This window comes from Lissotriton helveticus, chromosome 1_1 (assembly GCF_964261635.1).
Source record: "Lissotriton helveticus chromosome 1_1, aLisHel1.1, whole genome shotgun sequence".
In the NCBI taxonomy this organism is placed as follows: domain Eukaryota; kingdom Metazoa; phylum Chordata; class Amphibia; order Caudata; family Salamandridae; genus Lissotriton; species Lissotriton helveticus.
Window position 1 is genome coordinate 846,672,672 of NC_136057.1, and position 18,122 is coordinate 846,690,793.

General features: G+C 46.4%; 1 protein-coding gene across 1 annotated transcript in view; it reads right to left on the reverse strand.

Moving 5' to 3' along the window:
• Nucleotides 1-6,063: 6,063 nt before the first annotated feature.
• SLC41A2 (solute carrier family 41 member 2) overlaps nucleotides 6,064-18,122 on the reverse strand; it is a 397,409-nt gene continuing 385,350 nt past the window's right edge. The window contains exon 11 of the mRNA XM_078675022.1: nucleotides 6,064-6,376. Within this exon, the coding sequence (XP_078531148.1) occupies nucleotides 6,191-6,376 (186 nt within the window). The 3' untranslated portion in view covers nucleotides 6,064-6,190. The remainder of the gene's footprint in view (nucleotides 6,377-18,122) is intronic.

Sequence of the window (18,122 nt, forward strand, 5' to 3'; positions counted from 1 at the left end):
TAGAAACTTGGCTTATCCAGGTGTAATTGCTTTAACTCACTGATTACAAAGATACAGCCAAACTATTGCCATACTGAATTGCACAAAGGGGTCAAGTTAAATGGCCGGTGACGTGTCTTTGTTTGTTTACTGATACATCCATTGCCAACAGGGACCTGCAAAAGGAGAGCGCCTTGGAACAGTATGCTCAGTTGATCTGATAGGAAAAGAAGCTATCTGACCTAGTGCTGCCTTCGCCACCATGTGGAGATCCGAATCATCTGACATGGCTCCCTCTTTATCTTGGGCAGAACTTTTGGGATTAGGGCAAGGGGGTTAAGCACAAGCAAAGACCCAGACCAGGCTATACGAATAAGCCTTCCCCTGTTACCCCAGGAGGGCATGCTTGGTGGCAAAATAGCAACATTTCGTGTTCTGATCAGTCTCAAACAGGTCTAACTTTGATTTGTCTGAGCGTCGGAAGATTCTGTTTAGTTGGGTTTGCTGTAGCTCCCATTTGTGACATTCCTAGTATGTTCCGCTTGTCGAGCAGGATTATCTCTACTGATGAAGAATTTTGGGATTTCTTGAGGACCTTTTTTGAAGGTTCTTTGGAAGTGGATGGCATGTTCTCAGAATAAGTCGTCTCAGGGCCTATGTTATCTGAATGTTCCCTTTTTTATGCGTTTCTTATGTCTTTCTGACGTAACATCTAACTCTTCAGCAGAGGATAGTGTTTCCTTACATTTTGATTTTTGTAGACACATTTAAAGCCTTCACTCGGTCTTTGAGGGTTTTAATTTAAAAAGAGCAGCATATCTTACATTCATTAGCCTTATGGTTAGGAAAAGGGCAATAAATACACTGTTTGTGAGGGTCATCGGAGTGAAGCTTCTTCTTGTTAAAAGGTCTGAAGAGACATTTTCTGGATGTATCCGGTATTGTCTGTATTTTCTACATGGTAAATCCACAGATGTGTGGAAAATCTACACTGAATAGCAATAGTCTAGGTTGTAAAAAACTGAGCAGAACTCATGGGACTACTTTCATGTTTGACGTGCAGTTGAAATCAGAGGTATGGTGACCTTTGGGGCAGTGGTGATATATGAGCTTGCTCCTGATAGAATGAACTTTGGTTCTTTCTAAAATGATATCAATAGGTTAGTGATGTGACTGTTAATGCTTTACAGGCTATATTTAACACTGCCTTGCAGGAATTCTTTAAGCATGTGAATCCATGACAGATACAATTTTGGAGAAACTCACCAGGTCAGAACTCACACAACAGTGGGCCAAGTAGGGAGCTTTTAGTTTGGTCACCTTCACCCAAGAGTGGTCCAAAAACTGCCTATATAACCTTATGCCTCAGTTACAGACATGGGGCAGTAAGACAACATTTTATTTGCCTGCTTTCTGAAACAAATTATTGTTGTAAATGTCACATCTCCACATACCCTAACTTTTCCGATGAACTTTGATAGTGACAGAGGCTTCTGTTGAATACTCACTGCTTCTTAGGTCAGTAGTCTGGATCTGACAGGAGTGACTAGTAAAGCGAAGTAGGGTCACTTTGGCCGGAACAAAGACAACCCCTAGGATCTATTACGATTTAGTATTGAATGTTATCTTATTTCATTTTAATAAGAAGAGCAATGGGTAGAATATACAATGAATCGCACCTCCACGCGGAATGGTTCCAGAATATCTTAATATTGTCTGACAGAAATATTGTTTCCTATTTATAAACTGTCAACAGCACAAATCAGCCTACTGCTCCAAAAAACGGCTTCTTCAACAGCATAAAGGGAAAAGATGACCATTCTTAGAATACAGAGAGAAGTCAAGAGCTATAACTGCTAGCTAGTGTAAAGGAGTAAAATAAATCAACATTTTACAATGCAAACGTACAAAGTATCATATAGGCTTTAATACAGAGCTGTTGGACAATGTCTTACATACAAAAGAAAAACAATTGAACAGTTGAAGTGGTTATTATTAGACATTAATGGATACCCGTAGATGAAACAAGTACAATGTAATAAGTCACAAAGTGCTAGGTCATTACAATGTTTTTTATACTATATATGCTATTATGCTGTACTTGAGGGTTCCAAGTTCGTACCATATTACAATGAAAGATCATGAATATTATCACGGAGCATTTACTTCCTATTTTTCTGTCTGGTCACCGATGCACTGCTACACTACCTAGTGGTTCGTGAACCTAATGGAAATGTTTCTTGTACAGACCATAATCAAATGGTTTGGCACAGTAGGTATTTTCAAACTAGTTCTTGCTGACACCCATGTCTCGGTTTACAGGGGACGTACGTTAGGTGGCTGTCAGTCTATTGATGGGTCTTATTCACGTCAACAGTGGATCTCAAAATAGCAGATACCAAAATACTCTATGCTCAAAAATATATAGAGCAGGAGTTCAAGTAAATAGGTAGCAGATGGGAGAGCATAAAAGGGCACAGTGAATAGTGCAAGATCCGTAATCCAGCAGAAATCCTCGCGTTTCATGTGACCGGAGTCTGTTGCTGCTGCAGACATCATGTAGCGGATGGTACCAATGTACACTTACTCACCATTCTGTGGCAAAGTAGAACACTGAATGCACACACTGGTCTATAAGAAAGAAATACTGTGTAGCAATGGACAAAATGTGTCAAACATGTTAGGCCTGGCTTGCAGTTTGGGCACATTGTCCCAGTTTGCGAATCAGCACACTCTCAACTAAGAGCATCGGTCGCAGGACCCAAACAGTGTGCCTGAATACAACCAATGTGCTGCTCACAGTGCAGATGCACCTCACCCCTGAACGGTGACCCGCAAGTTAGTGAAAGGCGAACCAGCTGTTTGCAGCAGCCCATCCGCCTTCAACTGCAGTCTGCATTTCCTTACAGGCGGGTGCAGTGTGTGAGTACCTTCCAGGAGGTGGGTGTTTGGGAGATCCCGGCCCCACTACAATGAGGGGGTGTGGATGCGCTGAGCTACAAGTTTTATTGACCCAGTGCCCAGATATGTAACATAGTGCAGGTGCAAAGGTAAAGGGTTCACTCATTTGCATAGTGCCATGTCCCTTTGTAAATCAGGGAATGCCCTTTGTGATTGCGCTGGTGCAATATGTATGAAGGTGCGATTGGTATTACAGTATGGCGTGTAAAAGCGTTTGCGGCCCCTTCTCTAATATCGTAGTGTTCTGGAGGTGCAAAAATCAGGCTTGTTGGAAGTTGCACTTCAGTGGCACCAGGGCATGAGTCCTAAAAAAAGAAGTGGGGGGACGCTGTCACCGGAAGTGATGTCACGACAGGAAGTGATGTCACAAAAGGTGGCTTGAACCATCAGGCTCATTGTCTGGGGAGAAGTGTGAGTGCATGAGACTGTGTAGGTGGAGTGTCAGTGTGCATTGTGTGAGGTGAAGTGTGCCTCAGATTGTGTCTAGCCATAGTGTCAGTGTGCATGCGAATGATTGTGTCTAGGCAGAGTATAAGTGCATCAGATTCTGCCCAGTTGAAGTGTGAGTGTGCATGAGATTGTATCGAGGCGGAGTTTCAGTGTGCCTGAGAACGATTGTGTCTGGGGTGCCAATGAGCATGAAATTGTGTCCAGGCGAAGTGCCAGTGTTCAGAGATTGTGCCTAGGCGGAGTGTGTGTGTGTGCATGAGATTGTGTCAAGGCGAGGTGTATGTGCTCATATATTGTGTACAGGCCGAGTGTGTGTGTGTGCTTGAGAGATTGTATCTAGGCGGCGTGTGATGTGCATGAGATTGTGTCTAGGCGGAGTGCGAGTGTGCATGAGAACGATTGTGTCTGGGGTGCCAGTGACCATGACATTGTGTCCAGGCGAAGTGTGAGTGTTCAGAGATTGTATCCTGGCGGCGTGTGAGTGAAATTGTATCCAGGAGGCGTGTGAGTGCACACGAGAGGCCAGCCCAGGAGTGCCTGGGAGGCTCCTATCTGCGTGTGTGGAGCCAGCGGGAAGGAATGCAGCTGATTAAGCCCAGGCTGTCCGGGCCTGCTGCTGTGAGTGCTCGGAGCTGAGCGCCCCTCAACGTTGCAGCCAAGATGCACCCCTGCATCTGAAAGGGCCCTCGCGCTGAGAATATCGTGCCCGCTTTGTTGTTATCTCGCATATGTATAGTGACCTGCACAAAAGCCCTGACGGGGCCTGATATGACAGTCGTCATATTCGAACAGAATAGTGTGAAGTCGCATGAAGAGAGGCGCCCCCATCCCCAACCCCACATTGTCAGCATATAGACTCTTTCCACTTCAATGGTTTAGGGGCCGTTGACCCGTTAGCTCACCCCTTAGATGAGATTGCATCTGAGAAGCCAGGGCGTAAGCAGCGTGAGCTCTGATCTCGTACCGGAGAGGCCAAAGAGCGAAGTCCAGCTGTTTGGCAGGGGGACGGCGTCCACCCGGTAAAATAAGTGGGGTACCCCGACTCGAGCCCTGAGTGGCACCATATCTAATACAGCCTGTGAAGAGCATCCCATGAAGGGAGGAAGACACATAAAATCCCACTTCTCACAGTGCAAAGGTAAAACAGATCACTTATCCAGCCTGTGCCCCTGGGGGCGATTAAGTGCTTGACGGAGTCAGATTTCAGATAGTACAGCACTTCTACAACTGAAGACAGGAATAAATGACAGATGCAAAGCGTTTCCAATATGCATCCGCAATACTCGGAAGAGCACTCTGTCAAATCAAACAATGATCTAAAAGTGGCTCTGGTTTGTAACACAGCCAAGACCAGGGATGTTGTATCATCTTGAAAAGATTTTGCAAAAAAAATAATGATTGTTTGTACACGATGTGTGTGTGCACTACTCTGATTTAAAGCATATATATATATGTGTGTGTGTATGTATGTATATATATATATATATATATATATATATATATATATATATATATATATAATTAAATCGATCCTTAACCTGCCCCCCCCCCAAAAAAAAGTGCTTAATTTCATTTTAAAAAGTACGTCTAAAAGGAGCCGTATGCGCTCTTGTCCACTCTGAACTTAAACCTATTGTCTCTTTCTATGTGTTTATTTTAAATTAAAGGGTGTGTTTAGGTTTCATAGTAAAGATACTTAAAAATGGTTCTTTAGTGCTAAATGTTTACTGAAGTGTTCCATCAGTCATAGAATCTCCCCAGCCCCTACCTAACCTGTGACTTTACCCTTGAAGCGAGGTAGAGGGAGACGCAGTAGGAATGTATACTTTCACTCTAAAAGGCCGGAAGTCCGAGAAGGGCTCTAAGGTGCTTTCAACTTGCCAATAGATTTGGTTAAATATACCTGCCGTCCCAATCTCCTTAGAGGATGAAAGGTGCTGTTCCTGGACGATTCATCTACTGATTGCAGAATGACCGCCCCAATAGGTAATGTGCGTCACACGAATAGCCCACCCCATTCAATCACAAACAGGGAAGAAGGTTTAGACAATCGTAATGCTGAATAGATTTCAAAATATGCATTACGTAGGCTGGAGGCCCTCTCGATAGGGCTTCCTTCCAATATCGTGGGGACTGAAATCCTGTCACTGCGCAGCCATGTTGCACGGTTCGCTTGTGGCTTTGGCCTCCCGGGTTCACCACACTCTTTCTGCTCAGGGGGATGGTAGGCAAAGCATCCGAAAGAACAGGGGCAAGCCAGATTCATAGCACGTACAGCAAGGGATCTGCACCAACTCACGACACATGTTGGACAGACACATGCAAAAAAACACAGGTTGAATAACAACAAAAACCCCACAGCGACAATAGTTCAGTCAATTCAATTCAACTAGATGTAGGCACTCGTCTGCAAAGAACGGAGTTCCTCACGATGGATGGCACCACCATGTTTCCACCAAAGAAATATTATTTACGATCTAATTAAGTGCTCGGAGAAAACCATGATGCCCATTCTGCTCGGTGCAAAAATAAATACCCTTTTACTAACCCGAAAAAACAAAAAGATTTGGCCCCTCCACAAAGAATGTAGGCAACAGGCGAACTGTTCTTCATTCGCTCAGTCCAAAATAAAAAAGGAATCGCTCTTTTGCTGAAAACGTCAATTTTCTTGCACTAATTCCTTAATCCATGCGGATTGCAGTTGCTTCTTCAATCCCAAGCAACAAAGACCGTTGGAGGATAACATCACTTATTGTTCCCTTTTGCAGTCCTAGGGCTGAGCCAGAAATGGCTTGTAAGTTCAGTCGCCCACATCGCCATCTCTGTCGCCAATGATCCAGAGGAAGCGGAAGCTAAGAGCTAATAAGGCTGTGCCGAGCAGGTCACCCAGCGCCGTTAAGTAAGGAATGGAGAAACTGTCCGGGTCTTTCCCTTTCTTCCAAATGTGGTGAACCATCCAGTCTGCGACCCACAGGAGGGTAACCACCTAGGGAGATAAAACCCAAAGTAAATATTTGAACATTTTGAGTGTTTTCAACAGTTAGAGCTAAAAAGAGAAAAAGAAGCACTTAGAGTCATATTAAGAGTCGTTGTTACAATACTTAGTAAATCTGGCTCACAAGCTCCAAGTTGTGAAAGTCAGAAAAAGCCTAGAATAGTTATCCCTATGTGGATGCAGGTGTCTGACATGTATAGCAATCACAAAGAATCTCAGTATACTGCACACATGGACATTCATGGGAATGGTTGACTTCCAAGAGTACCACAATACACAACATTTACGAATGCAGAATCTTCCTGTACATTTAATATCTTTCAACATTTATTGATCGGTGTGCTTTAAAGGTTTTATCTTACCAGGTTACCTGTCAGCAACATCAGCACACTTAATGCTACTGCAAACATATTGTGGCCTTTTAACAAAAGGTAAATACCACTGTTACACCTTCCTAGAATTCACTCAAGGATACCTGGTGGACATAAATGCATGTACTACTGTAGATTTCTCCTCCAAGAGTGAGGAGAAATCGGTAGTAATAAATCCCACCCTTGAGGGAGAAGTGGACATTTCATGGCCTGGGTTACCTTGGAAGTTGGGAAACGCCCAAAAATATGTGCACGGTGGTATGCCTTTTCCATGGCGGCTCCTCCGCTAGGGGGAGGAGCATCGCCCCACTGCTGCAAAGCAATTAAAGAAAGAACAAATGCAATGATAATAACTCAAGGTTATTATCATTGTATTTGTTACTGCTGCTCAGCTTTGTGAGGCGGGCGGGTAGAGCGGCTCTGCTCTCAGAGCAGGGGAGGAGAAGTTTGCCCACTCCAAGTACGCAATTACTGTTCGGCGGGCCCTCCGGGGCTGTCTAAAACAGTGATGCGCATGTCACATGTTCTCCACGCAGGCTGCATTACAGCCCGCGTGGAGAATATGCCTAGGCCTCCATTCCCTGTCTAAGCGCCGATCCACGGCGCTCAGACCTATCACAAAGCTGCAGCGTTGATTGGCTTAGGGGAGGGAGCCTGGCTGCTTCCTGTTCCGGCCCCGGAGAGGAGATATTGAGATGCGGGACAGAGTGGGAAGAGCGGCGAGCAGGTAATTTAAAAATTTTTTTTTTTAATAAATCCTTGCCGGCCGCTAGTCCAACCACTTTTCACAATGGAAATGGCCTGGGATTCATTACCCCTTCCAGGATGGAATACCAGATTTGCTAGGCGTATCCAGAAAGACCTTTATCCGCTGGAAAAAATGGTCCCCCAGCAGACTGAAAACACCTGTATTTGTATAGCGCCCCCCATTCCACTTGTGCGGATTTCTATGCAATGTAAGAAATCTGCACAGCCGGAATAGGAGTCCACTAGAAGAGACGCATGGCACAGATTTTCATGCTTACTAGAGGGAATATTGATGAATACCAAAATATCACAATAGTACGTTCAGGTCGAGATTAAATCTTCACCCTTACTTGTATGTTTTTATTGGTGAATAGTTCCCATTAAAACTATGGATTTAGTATAGTGGCCTATATAAAAACAAATAGGAAACTAGAAGTGTTTATGGTTTAACAGTTTTTGTTTTTTTCCTCATATACTCATACCATCACCTACATCTTTTGGCCGGCAAGTATTAAACACACAGCAAATGCATTAAGAGAAATAGCCCCCAAAAAACCCATACACAACTATCCCATGATCCCCTCACTTACAACTAGAGCATTCAAAGTCATGATAATAGCATCTAATGATATAGAGTTATCACTTTTGCATTAAGTATCTCCGCATTTCGGAGAGCTGTCCTTGGATGATACACATTATTCTTAGGTAGCGTAGGCAAGTGAGTTCAGTGTATTTTTTAGCACTGGAGTATTAGCAATGGGTGTCTGTCTGCCCCATATAGCGTCAGCTTGTGTTCTAGTGCTAGTGTCTTCTTTTCATAGCTAGCGTGTTCCAAATTCTAACAAGCCAATCTTGCATGGTCAGGTTCTGATGCTTCTCCCATCTCGCCAGGATTAGTACTAGCTACTAGTTGGTTACCCCTCACAAATTGTGGGATCTTCTGCCATTGAATGGGAGGCCCGGGAGGACAGTTCCGGGGTCCCTTGGAATTGGTACTTCAAATGCTCCCAAAAATCTCCTCCCAGTATTTATTCAAAATGGGCCAGTGCCAAGGTAAGTTTGTCAATGTACCCACAGCCCAATTTGCCCTCCAACAACCACCGTTTCTAGATTTAACCCATGCTGCTAGTTTCTCTGGGGTTCTACACCAGTACATCAGGATATTGTATTGAGTATCGGTCTTCTCTACACTCTGAGCCCTTCTTTCAATTCCTCCATCTCTTTCTATAAAAGGGGCCTTCCAATTTTTTCTCCATTGCATCCCTGTCCAGCGATTTTAGCGTCTCAGGATATGCCCAGTACTTAATTTGTATAAGAATAAGTGCCGGTGCCCAAAGCTCTGCTCGGCAACTCGCCGCCATTAAATGTATTTGCACTGCATAGTAAGGCTGCTTAGTCTTAAATGAATCCCAGGTCTCTTTAATCCACTATCATACCCTCCCTTCTCCTTTAGATCACTCTTGCAGGTTCGCTTTATCCCTTTGTGACTGTTTTCCCCATCTTTCTCTCCATCTTTCTTTCCCAATTATGTTTTTCCCTCTCATGCTCTCAGAAATGTATTAGGAAAAATAAGCACCGGTCCCTCCCAAAAAAGAGTACCAGTGGCCCCCACTGGTAATCCCAGACTCAAATTAAGCACTGGATATGTTTAGTATGTACTTGTACATTTTCTGTGCTTATACCGAGATTTTTGTCATGCCTCCTACCTTTCGGACATTTTTCAAATTCCGTTTTCGGGCTAGAGGCATCCTCGCTTTTGCTCAATGGGTTTAGGACCTAGTTTGGAGATAGGGAATTTTTTCCGGATTTTGGGACATTAAATTGTCATTTGAGGTCTTCGAATGATTTTACTTGGACTTTGACAAAAAGCAATCCCACTATTACACATCTATCTTCTCTTTCTTTCCAAAATTTCTGCTGATCATTTGTAAAATGTGAATTGAGACAGATAGGTGTAAACGGCGGAGGGAAGGTTCTAAATTGATACTGTCGTTCTAATGGTAGGAGTGTAATATGGTCTCCAGAATGACAGAGCCAAGGTACCTGCCAGATGAGATGTACCTTCTAGGAGGTGGACATTAAAACACAATCAACTTATGTTGCCAGTTTTTCCTGTTCTATCAGTAATTTTAGACGTGCCGCTTGGAAATATCATTGAAGGTGATGGGTGGCAAAACTTCCCTGTGATACAGTCCTATATATTATCCTTCTGGCTATCTTGGTATTTTGCCCAGCCATATGAAGTTGTTGTCTAGAGCTATTTAGGTATCATTCAAGGAAGTGCTAAAAGAATTGTCTGAAAAACACAAGATTTACAGTAGTAATCTCACACCGCATGTCATCATTCTGGAGGGTGTTCCCCCACCAGATGCAGGCGCTTCAGAGGATTGGGATAGCTTAAGGTTCAATGCAGCCCACTGGTGTAGGAAGAATTCAAACTGGTCAACAGACCTAATAGACAACATCATAATGGTCCGCAGAGTGGACTGGCTTGGTCCTTCTCCCAAAACCTCACAAGAAGACTGCATAGTGGTCAACTTCAAAGACCCGGCTCTGGTGAGATCTCTTCTACAGTGGGTGAACCCTGTCTTACACAATGGAACAGGATCTGTGCACTAAGTTTAGGTTAATGTTTGTACATTTATATATTTATCACCCATGAGGGCATGCAGGACCGTGGGCATGGGGACATTATGCGATTTACCCATAATCAAAGGATGTTACGCCAATACAGAGATTCAAACCCGGATCCCCAGCTTCCGAGTCGACAGCTCTGGCCACTGAACCACATGCTCTTCTTTGGGGTTTTTCTACTGCCCAAAGTCTCCTCTGGCAGCAAATCCATCTAGGTATGGGGCTGGTCTCCCCGCCACACTAGCTCTTCTGACCCCTCTGCCCGTTCACTACAGTTTTCTCAACTCACTGGCTTATCAGATAATGACTGACATTCCCTGATGATAATAACAAGCCTGGAAACCTGGCGGTACAAATGGCTGAAGAAGCTCCTAACTTTATTTGCACTGAAGTGACACTTAATAGGCTACCGGCTGAAAAACATGAACCACAACAGATACTCGACCAGCGGGAGGGTCTTTCGATGATCTCTTAGAATTTGGCTAGAATTACTCCCAAACGTATTGATTTTGAATGGGCCTCCTCTATAGGCATGCATGATATTTGTTTATTCCAAGAGGCGTGGGCGGTGGAAAAAGTATTTGTAAATGGGTTTGTTTCATACAGTGTGGAGGCGAAGCCCCCGATGACATCTGGGTGGGATTTTGGGGGGCTGTTGGTTTTGGTAAAAAATAATATTGCACACTCGTACACGTTATTGGCAATAGATTTTCCCAATCTAATTGAGCTCTTGTTCAAATTCCCTTATGGACTGGTTATGGCACTACGTATTGTCTATTCCAGATCAGTACCTGTTTTGCAACAAATCTGGCTATGCTGGATGAATAGATTGATGGGTATCAGTCGCAAGCAAAAATAGTACCTGTGGGAGGTTTGAATGAATCCTTCGAGCCCTTGTCATCTAGAAATGCATTAATTGAGCAGGATAATAAGCAATGGGAAATACCCTGTCTATCCGGTATACCCAAACACCACTTTTCCAATACAGCACTTCACATTGCATCATAGTGGTGATTCGAGAACTCAGAGCATATAATGGGCGAACTCACTGTGACCAGGAAAGATCATTTACATTTAAAAGGGGTTCTAACTCAAGTGTTATTGATTATGTGTTTCATGATGTAAGGCTCTGCTTAAAGATTTGAGGTCGTAACTCCGGGACTATTTTAGCCAACAACTACAGGAGAGAATCTCCTGACCTCGAGTAATTTCAAATCAAAGGCTGAGAGCAGAGATTTATCAGTGGTTTTCCTGTCTGATTATGAGGAAACTTCTGTCTCTGCAGTCCCACTCTTAGCCATCCATGAATACCTTTTTATTAAACTGCAGTGCATTTTTTATTTTAGACAAAATGCCCACACACACCAGCAATGTGAGGGACCCCAAATGGTATAATGCAGAGTGCAAATTGAACAAAGTAATGATGAAAGAGGCTGTCAATGGTGCAGATGCATAGACATTCTTGAAGCAGGATTTAAGTATAAAACAGCCCTAGCTAAAGCCAAGCACGATTGAGAGGAAAGGAACTGGCAGGATCTGCTACAGGCCATTAAAATAAAAGACAAGAGATCCTTTTGGCACAATTTCACATGGGAGCCTAGATAGCATGAATACCCATCGCTATCACATTGAGCCAGAGAAGTCGCTGCACCACTTTTCTGTAATATATGCCCATGAAATCCCAAATACCCACCCTTCCTGCACGGAATCCGGAGGCTTTACTGAAGTGACATTAAATCGAACACACTGGAAGACTACCAAGGTATGTTTCATGAGTCTAGAAGACACCCTCTCTACTATTAATAGACTTAAGACAGCAAAAGCTCCCGGGCCAGATCGAATACCAGGTGACTTGAATAATCCGAACCACAGACATGGGCTAGCTAAGCTAGCTTTCTATCAAATGTAATACCTGCTAGGGGAGAAACACCTGACATCTAGAGGGGTGGAAATAATGCACGTTTTTAAGAAAGGTAACACATGCAGTCCATCAAATTACAGGTCCATCAGCATAATAGATAACTTGTAGAATTTTTTTTCAAGACAGATAAATTGCGAAACTGGATAGATAATTAGCAGGTGCTGTCCCCACTCCAAGCAGGCTTCCGAGCTAAAACCAGCACCTCTGACCAAGTGTTTAGGTTTGCTCTCATATATTGGAAATATGTGCTGCTCTGCAACCAAAGACTGTAAGTGGCCGTTATTGATGTGCAGGACGCATTTGCTCTTGTTCCCTGTGAGAATTTATGCTTGCAGAAATAGGGGCCCCGGTAGTTTGGTCAGTCTCCTCGCTTGATAACACGACAAAAACTATGCCCAGGTGCGCGCGCAGGGGAAGCAGGGCCAAAACTGACCACTCACACTGCCGTCACTCAGGGGTGTGTATTTGTATTTGTGGGTATTTGTAGAGCGCAACCTATCGCTCCGGAAGGAGCATCTTGGCGCTAAATGTTTGTATTTATTTATTATTTTTTCGAGATTTTTATTGCGCAAACAAATACCCGAAGGTGTCTCGGCGTATAAGGGTTGGTGGAACATCTAGATAGCTGCCATCACAAGATTGTCAGATTGCTGATAAATCCAAGTTTTCAGGTGTTTCCTGAAAATACTTTCGGAATCGATAAGTCTTAGGTTTAGTGGCAAGTTGTTCCATGCCCTTGCTGCCAAGACTGTGAAAGTTTTTCCTCCCCTAGTTTTATATTTATACCTCGGGATTTTGGTGAGGTTGCCGCTAGAAGATCTAAGGCAGCGCACTGGGTCGTAGTGCACAAGACGCTTGTCCTTACCCCTTCCCTGTTTACCCTGTATATTAATGGTGTGGTTAAGGCACTTATTGCATGCACGTATGACTCTCCCATTTTAAACAGAGAAAAATTTCCTATAAACCTTTTTACAGACGATTCGTTCCTTATCTCAGAAACCCCTTAGGGTCTCCAAAGCCTGACTGATAAGTTTCTTGACTTCTATGTCAGGACCGGAGGCGAGGATTATGCTATTCTTTCTTCACTTTATTGACTAGCAGCCATTCAAAGAACTTAACAAAACCACTATTCCCATAAACCCTAGGGAATAACAAAATTCAAACAATAGTGTGTCCCAGTACATAGTGTCCACATAAGTCCACCAATCACAGGGCTCCATGGCTATGATAGGCCTCTGTCATCTTCCATTCCCCCTCTTTCTTCGCTGCTCGCAGACAGTTAAGTCATGCTTTTTGCTCTCTAGCTAATATGCTGTTGTAATTGTGTTGCTTGCTTTTATGGTATTGTGATGGACTCGGTTGTCTTTTGTGGTCGCTTGCTGGCGGTTTGTCTGCCGTTGCGATTGTGGTTTACTGCCGTACCTTTTGTTTCAGTCAGGCGGTTGTGACAGGCGGCGCCGCTTGTTCGGCATTCATGTTCTGCGGCCCGCACCGCAAGTCGGCTGCTGCACGCCTAGTTTCTCTTGTATGCCGAATTTGTTTCATTTGCTGCTGCATTTTAATATGGCTGTATTTATTACTTTTTCTGCCGCATTGTGAAATATTTTGTTTCCTCAGAGCGAGTCAGCCACACGTAGGCGGACTCGCGCGTGGCCATGGGAGTGCTCTCCCTAACGGCCATGACGTGGTGTGGCTCGCGGCATTCCTCCAGCCGCTAGAGGGCTCATTGCGTCCTAGGCACGGTGGCCCTTCCCTGGATTCCGCGCATTCTGCGCCGTAATCTCGGAACTGCCTGCCATGCCTGAGCCTGCCTTGCCTGCTTCTGACACCCGTTGGAATCTGTGTTGATTTAGCGCTCATAAAACGCCTGTGAACGCTCTTTGGAGTCTGTAATAGCTGTCGTTAGACAGAGAGTGGCGTTTAATCTTTGACGCCGGTGGTAAGTTTCCTGTAGCGCTCGAATGCTCCTGGTGAGTCTGTAGGGCAGGATTACCTGCCAGGGCCCAAGAAGCAGGCCACCCTCCTAGAGTTGTTTTATGGCTGTTTGGGCCCAGGGCTTGCCCTTCTGTCGTGAGCACTGTTCACTCTGACCTGTAGGCTGAGACCCAGCCTACCATAGCCTGAGGTAGCCCCTCTTTACATCTGCCCACTTACCTTGTTGAGTCATCAACGCCTGGCATGGACTCGTACCAGGACGATGCTTATACTGATGACCAGAGGGAGGACCCACTAACGGCACTCCAGTGGGATGAGGACTCCTATGACAAGGTAGATGAGTCCATTTACAAGGCAGTGGAGCAGGCTATGGGTCTGTTAGTGGACCGCCTCTCCCACCTAATTGAACAGGCCTGCAAGAAGCTAGCCAGGGTTGCCCAGCCCACCCCGGCCTGAGCATTACCATCGCCACTCCCGAGCCTAGCGCCACCAACGCTGATCCTCAGCTCCCCCGCAAAGCGCCCTAAGGAGGCTGGGGTTGACATGGACGCCTTTGCCTGCCTCAAGCAAGCCTTCTTGGCAACCAAGACCCCACCTGTGGCACCCACCCCCGTGGGGGATACTGTTCCAGGGGATGACAATGCTGCTGGTCCCTCCCGCCCCTGGCGTCAGTCCCGCCCGGCGTCTGAGCCTTCCCAGGATATCTGCGCAGACATGCTGGGTCCTGATGATGTTTTTAATCCTCGCTCCTCGGACTGGGCGCCATGTGAGAAGTTGGCCCCGTATGTGGCTAGCCGTATCCGTCAGCCATTAGAGGCTTCAGCACGGAGCTGCCTTAGGGCAGAGTGTCCTCGCCCCTCTTTGGAGGGTAAAGTCGCCGCAACCCCCGACATTGACCTTTGGATGGCGACTTTTTTGCAGAAGTCCGTCAGGGACCCTAAAAAGGGCATTGGCAGGTTGTGGCGCGCTTGTCAAGACAAGCTGTTGGATGTCTTAGGGCCCGCCACGAAGATCTTAGATATGGCGGAGGAGGCTCAGTCTTCGGGGTATCTTATTTCCCCGGACAACCTCTCCGCGTGGGCCTAGCGCGTAATAGTATTCCTTGGGAACGCTAACTGTGCTATCTCTAGAGAGTGGTGACGATCCCTTTTGATTAAGGTTGATTCCAAGCTTGGGGATCTTGCTGAATCTGAGGCTGGCGCCATTGCCCAAGGCAGCCTCTTCGGGGAACTTTTTCTCCGAGAGCTCGGATATTTTGTAAACACCTTCATGTCTTTAGATAAAGCTCAGTCCTCCATAGAGAAGGTGTTTTGCCCCCGGGTTTTCCGAGGGGCTGGGCGAGGCAGGGGCCGCTCGCCCACCGTCCAAATCAGAATTGAGCACAAGGCTCCAACGGCGGGCAATATCAGGAACAAGCCTGTTTCGGAAATTTCTATCCGACAAGAGGACGTCGTGGAAAGAACAGAGGTGGTAGAGGCGGTAGCACCTCTAGCTCATCTGGTGAGTACTCTCCCTTCTTCCCTTCTAAAAGTGGGGGGCCGTCTGGCGCATTTTTCCAGGCTTGGACTTCTGTCACGGGGGACGCTTGGGTTCTACAGACCGTGCAAGGTTTCCATATTGAGTTTTACGGACATCCAGTGCAACCGGTTCCGCCGCGTCCTCTCGCCTTTTCGATGGCAGACGCTGCCTTAGTCGACCAAGATGTCCACTCCCTTCTCGCCAAGCGCGCGGTAGTGGAATCCTGCGTGAGTTCAACAAATGGCTGTTTTACTGCTATTTCAAGATGAAGGGTATCCATCTTCTGCACGACATTCTCAGGCCTGGCGACTGGATGGCGAGTCTCAATCTCAAGGACACATACCTTGCTATCCCCATTTTTCCGATAGGGTTTACGGGTTTACAACACTTCCCTTTGGCCTGTCATCCGCCCCTTGGTGCTTTACCAAGGTCCTGCGCCGGGTGGTCGAACGTTTGAGAGCGTCGGGTATGAGACTTATAGTTTACCTGGACGACAATCTCCTGATGGCTCAGTGTCCTCGTGCCTTAGCTGGCTAGTTACAGAGGGCGGTGGACCTTCTTCAGGGCTTGAGCTTCGTGATCAACGAAGCAAAGTCAACTCTCTCACCAGCCCAGAGAGTAGTGCTCCTGGGTTTTTCTGTCGACTCAGTGGAGTGTACCCTCATTCTCCCGGCTCGCAAAATGTCGAAGATCCGTCACAAGCTCAGGAGCTCAGGAGGGCACTGGCTCAGCCCCAGCTCTCCCTAAGGCAGTTGGCCCCGATTGTGGGTCTTCTCTCGGCCTCGATCCAGGCCATTTTTCCGGGCCCACTCCATTACAGGGCCCTGCAACGTCTCAAGGCCCATCATTTGTGCAGGGGCTTGACTTACTCTCAGAAAGTAGTCCTCTCGGCGGAGGCCAGAGAGGAACTACAATAGTGGCCCTCCAACATGGGGGCCTGGAATGGGCGTGCGATTTTTGGTTCCGTGCCGGATATCGTTATAGAGTCGGACGCCAGCAGGTCCGGATGGGGCACCCGGTGTGGCGACTTTACCACAGGAGGTGTGTGGTCTCCTCAAGAACAACAGTTGCATATCAACTGTCTAGAACTGTTGGCGGGATCTTTTGCGATCCAATGTTGGACCAAAGACTCGGTCCGGTCCTGTGTTCTACTCAAGATGGACAATGTTTCAGCCGTCCATTACATTAACCATCTCGGGGGTACGCGCTCCAGAGCTCTGTCGAATCTGGCAGCAAACTTTTGGCAGTACTGCCTAGATCACCGCGTTTCAGTGACAGCTGAGTACCTTCCAGGTCAGTACAACCAGGTGGCGGACTTTCACTCTCGCAATTTTCGCGATTCAAGCCTTTGGAAGCTGCACCTGAAAGTCTTTTCAGCCCTCCTCTGTTTTTGGTGGATCTGTTCACCTCCCAGTTGGATCACCAACTTCCTCGGTTCTTCAGTTGGAGACCGGATCCCTTAGCAGTGCGGACGGACGCCTTTGTGCAGGATTGGCGGTCCAAAACAGGGTATGCTTTTCCCCCGTTCGCGATGTTGACTAGGGTCTAGGCTCAGGTCTGGCACCAGAGAGCGGACGTGGTTCTGATTTCACCTATTTGGTGGTCTCAAGTTTGGTTTCCGGTTCTTCTAGAACTTTGTTGGGATTCTCCAATCCCATTCCCCCGCCTTCCCACCCTCCTTCTCAGTCCGGACAATGTTCCTCCTCCTCTAATAGCCCAAGGTTCCTTGCCGTTGATGTCGTGGAGGATTACAGAGGACGATGGGCGGTCCCATGCCTTTCGGGAGCGTCTCAGAATTCCATGTCCTAGCCCTGGACGGACAGTACAGTCAAGCGTTACAGATCCACCTGGAGAAGGTGTTGGTGTGTGCGACGGGCTCTCAATCCCGTGGCAACAGATGTGGCATCGGTCCTGAATTTTCTGACTTCGTTGGCAGAAGGCGGCCTGGCGTACAGGACCGTCAATACCTTCCGATCTGCCATTTCGGCGGGAAATATGCCTGTGGATGGTTCCCCGGTGGGGGAGCATTCTTTGGTGTGCCGGCTCCTACGGGGCATCTGCCTCTCTCTTCCACCGGAGCCTCGTTTTCCCGAGATCTGGGATGTCAATCTAGTGTTGAATCTGTTTTTGTCTTGGCAGCCAAACAGGTTCCTCTCTCGTAAGGAGCTGTCGCGAAGTAGGCCATGCTTCTCTGCCTTATCGCTTGCAGGATGGTCTCGAATGTTAGGGCCCTGGATGTTACCTGCAGGATCTTTTCCCCCTCAGGGGTTACCTTCAATGTTCGTCGTCGAACCAAGTGTGGCACGACGTCCATCTCCTATCCCGCTTTCCCGGATTCCCCCAAGCTTTGTGTGGTCTCTTGCCTCAAGGCTTATAAGGAAATTGTAGAAATCCACGGGAGGCAGGCAGAGTTGAAGTGCAAAGGTGGTTTATTGAATTAGAAGTACAGGTACAGCAAACTGATCATGTCGTGGTCACGGCCAGAGTGCTTCCTAAGTAGAATGCACTCAGAGAACACAACAGCATTCTGAGCAACCATAGAAACAGAATACAAGCAATGAACATAAGAGGAAGTGCATAAGACACACAGAATATTACATCACCTCCCCTT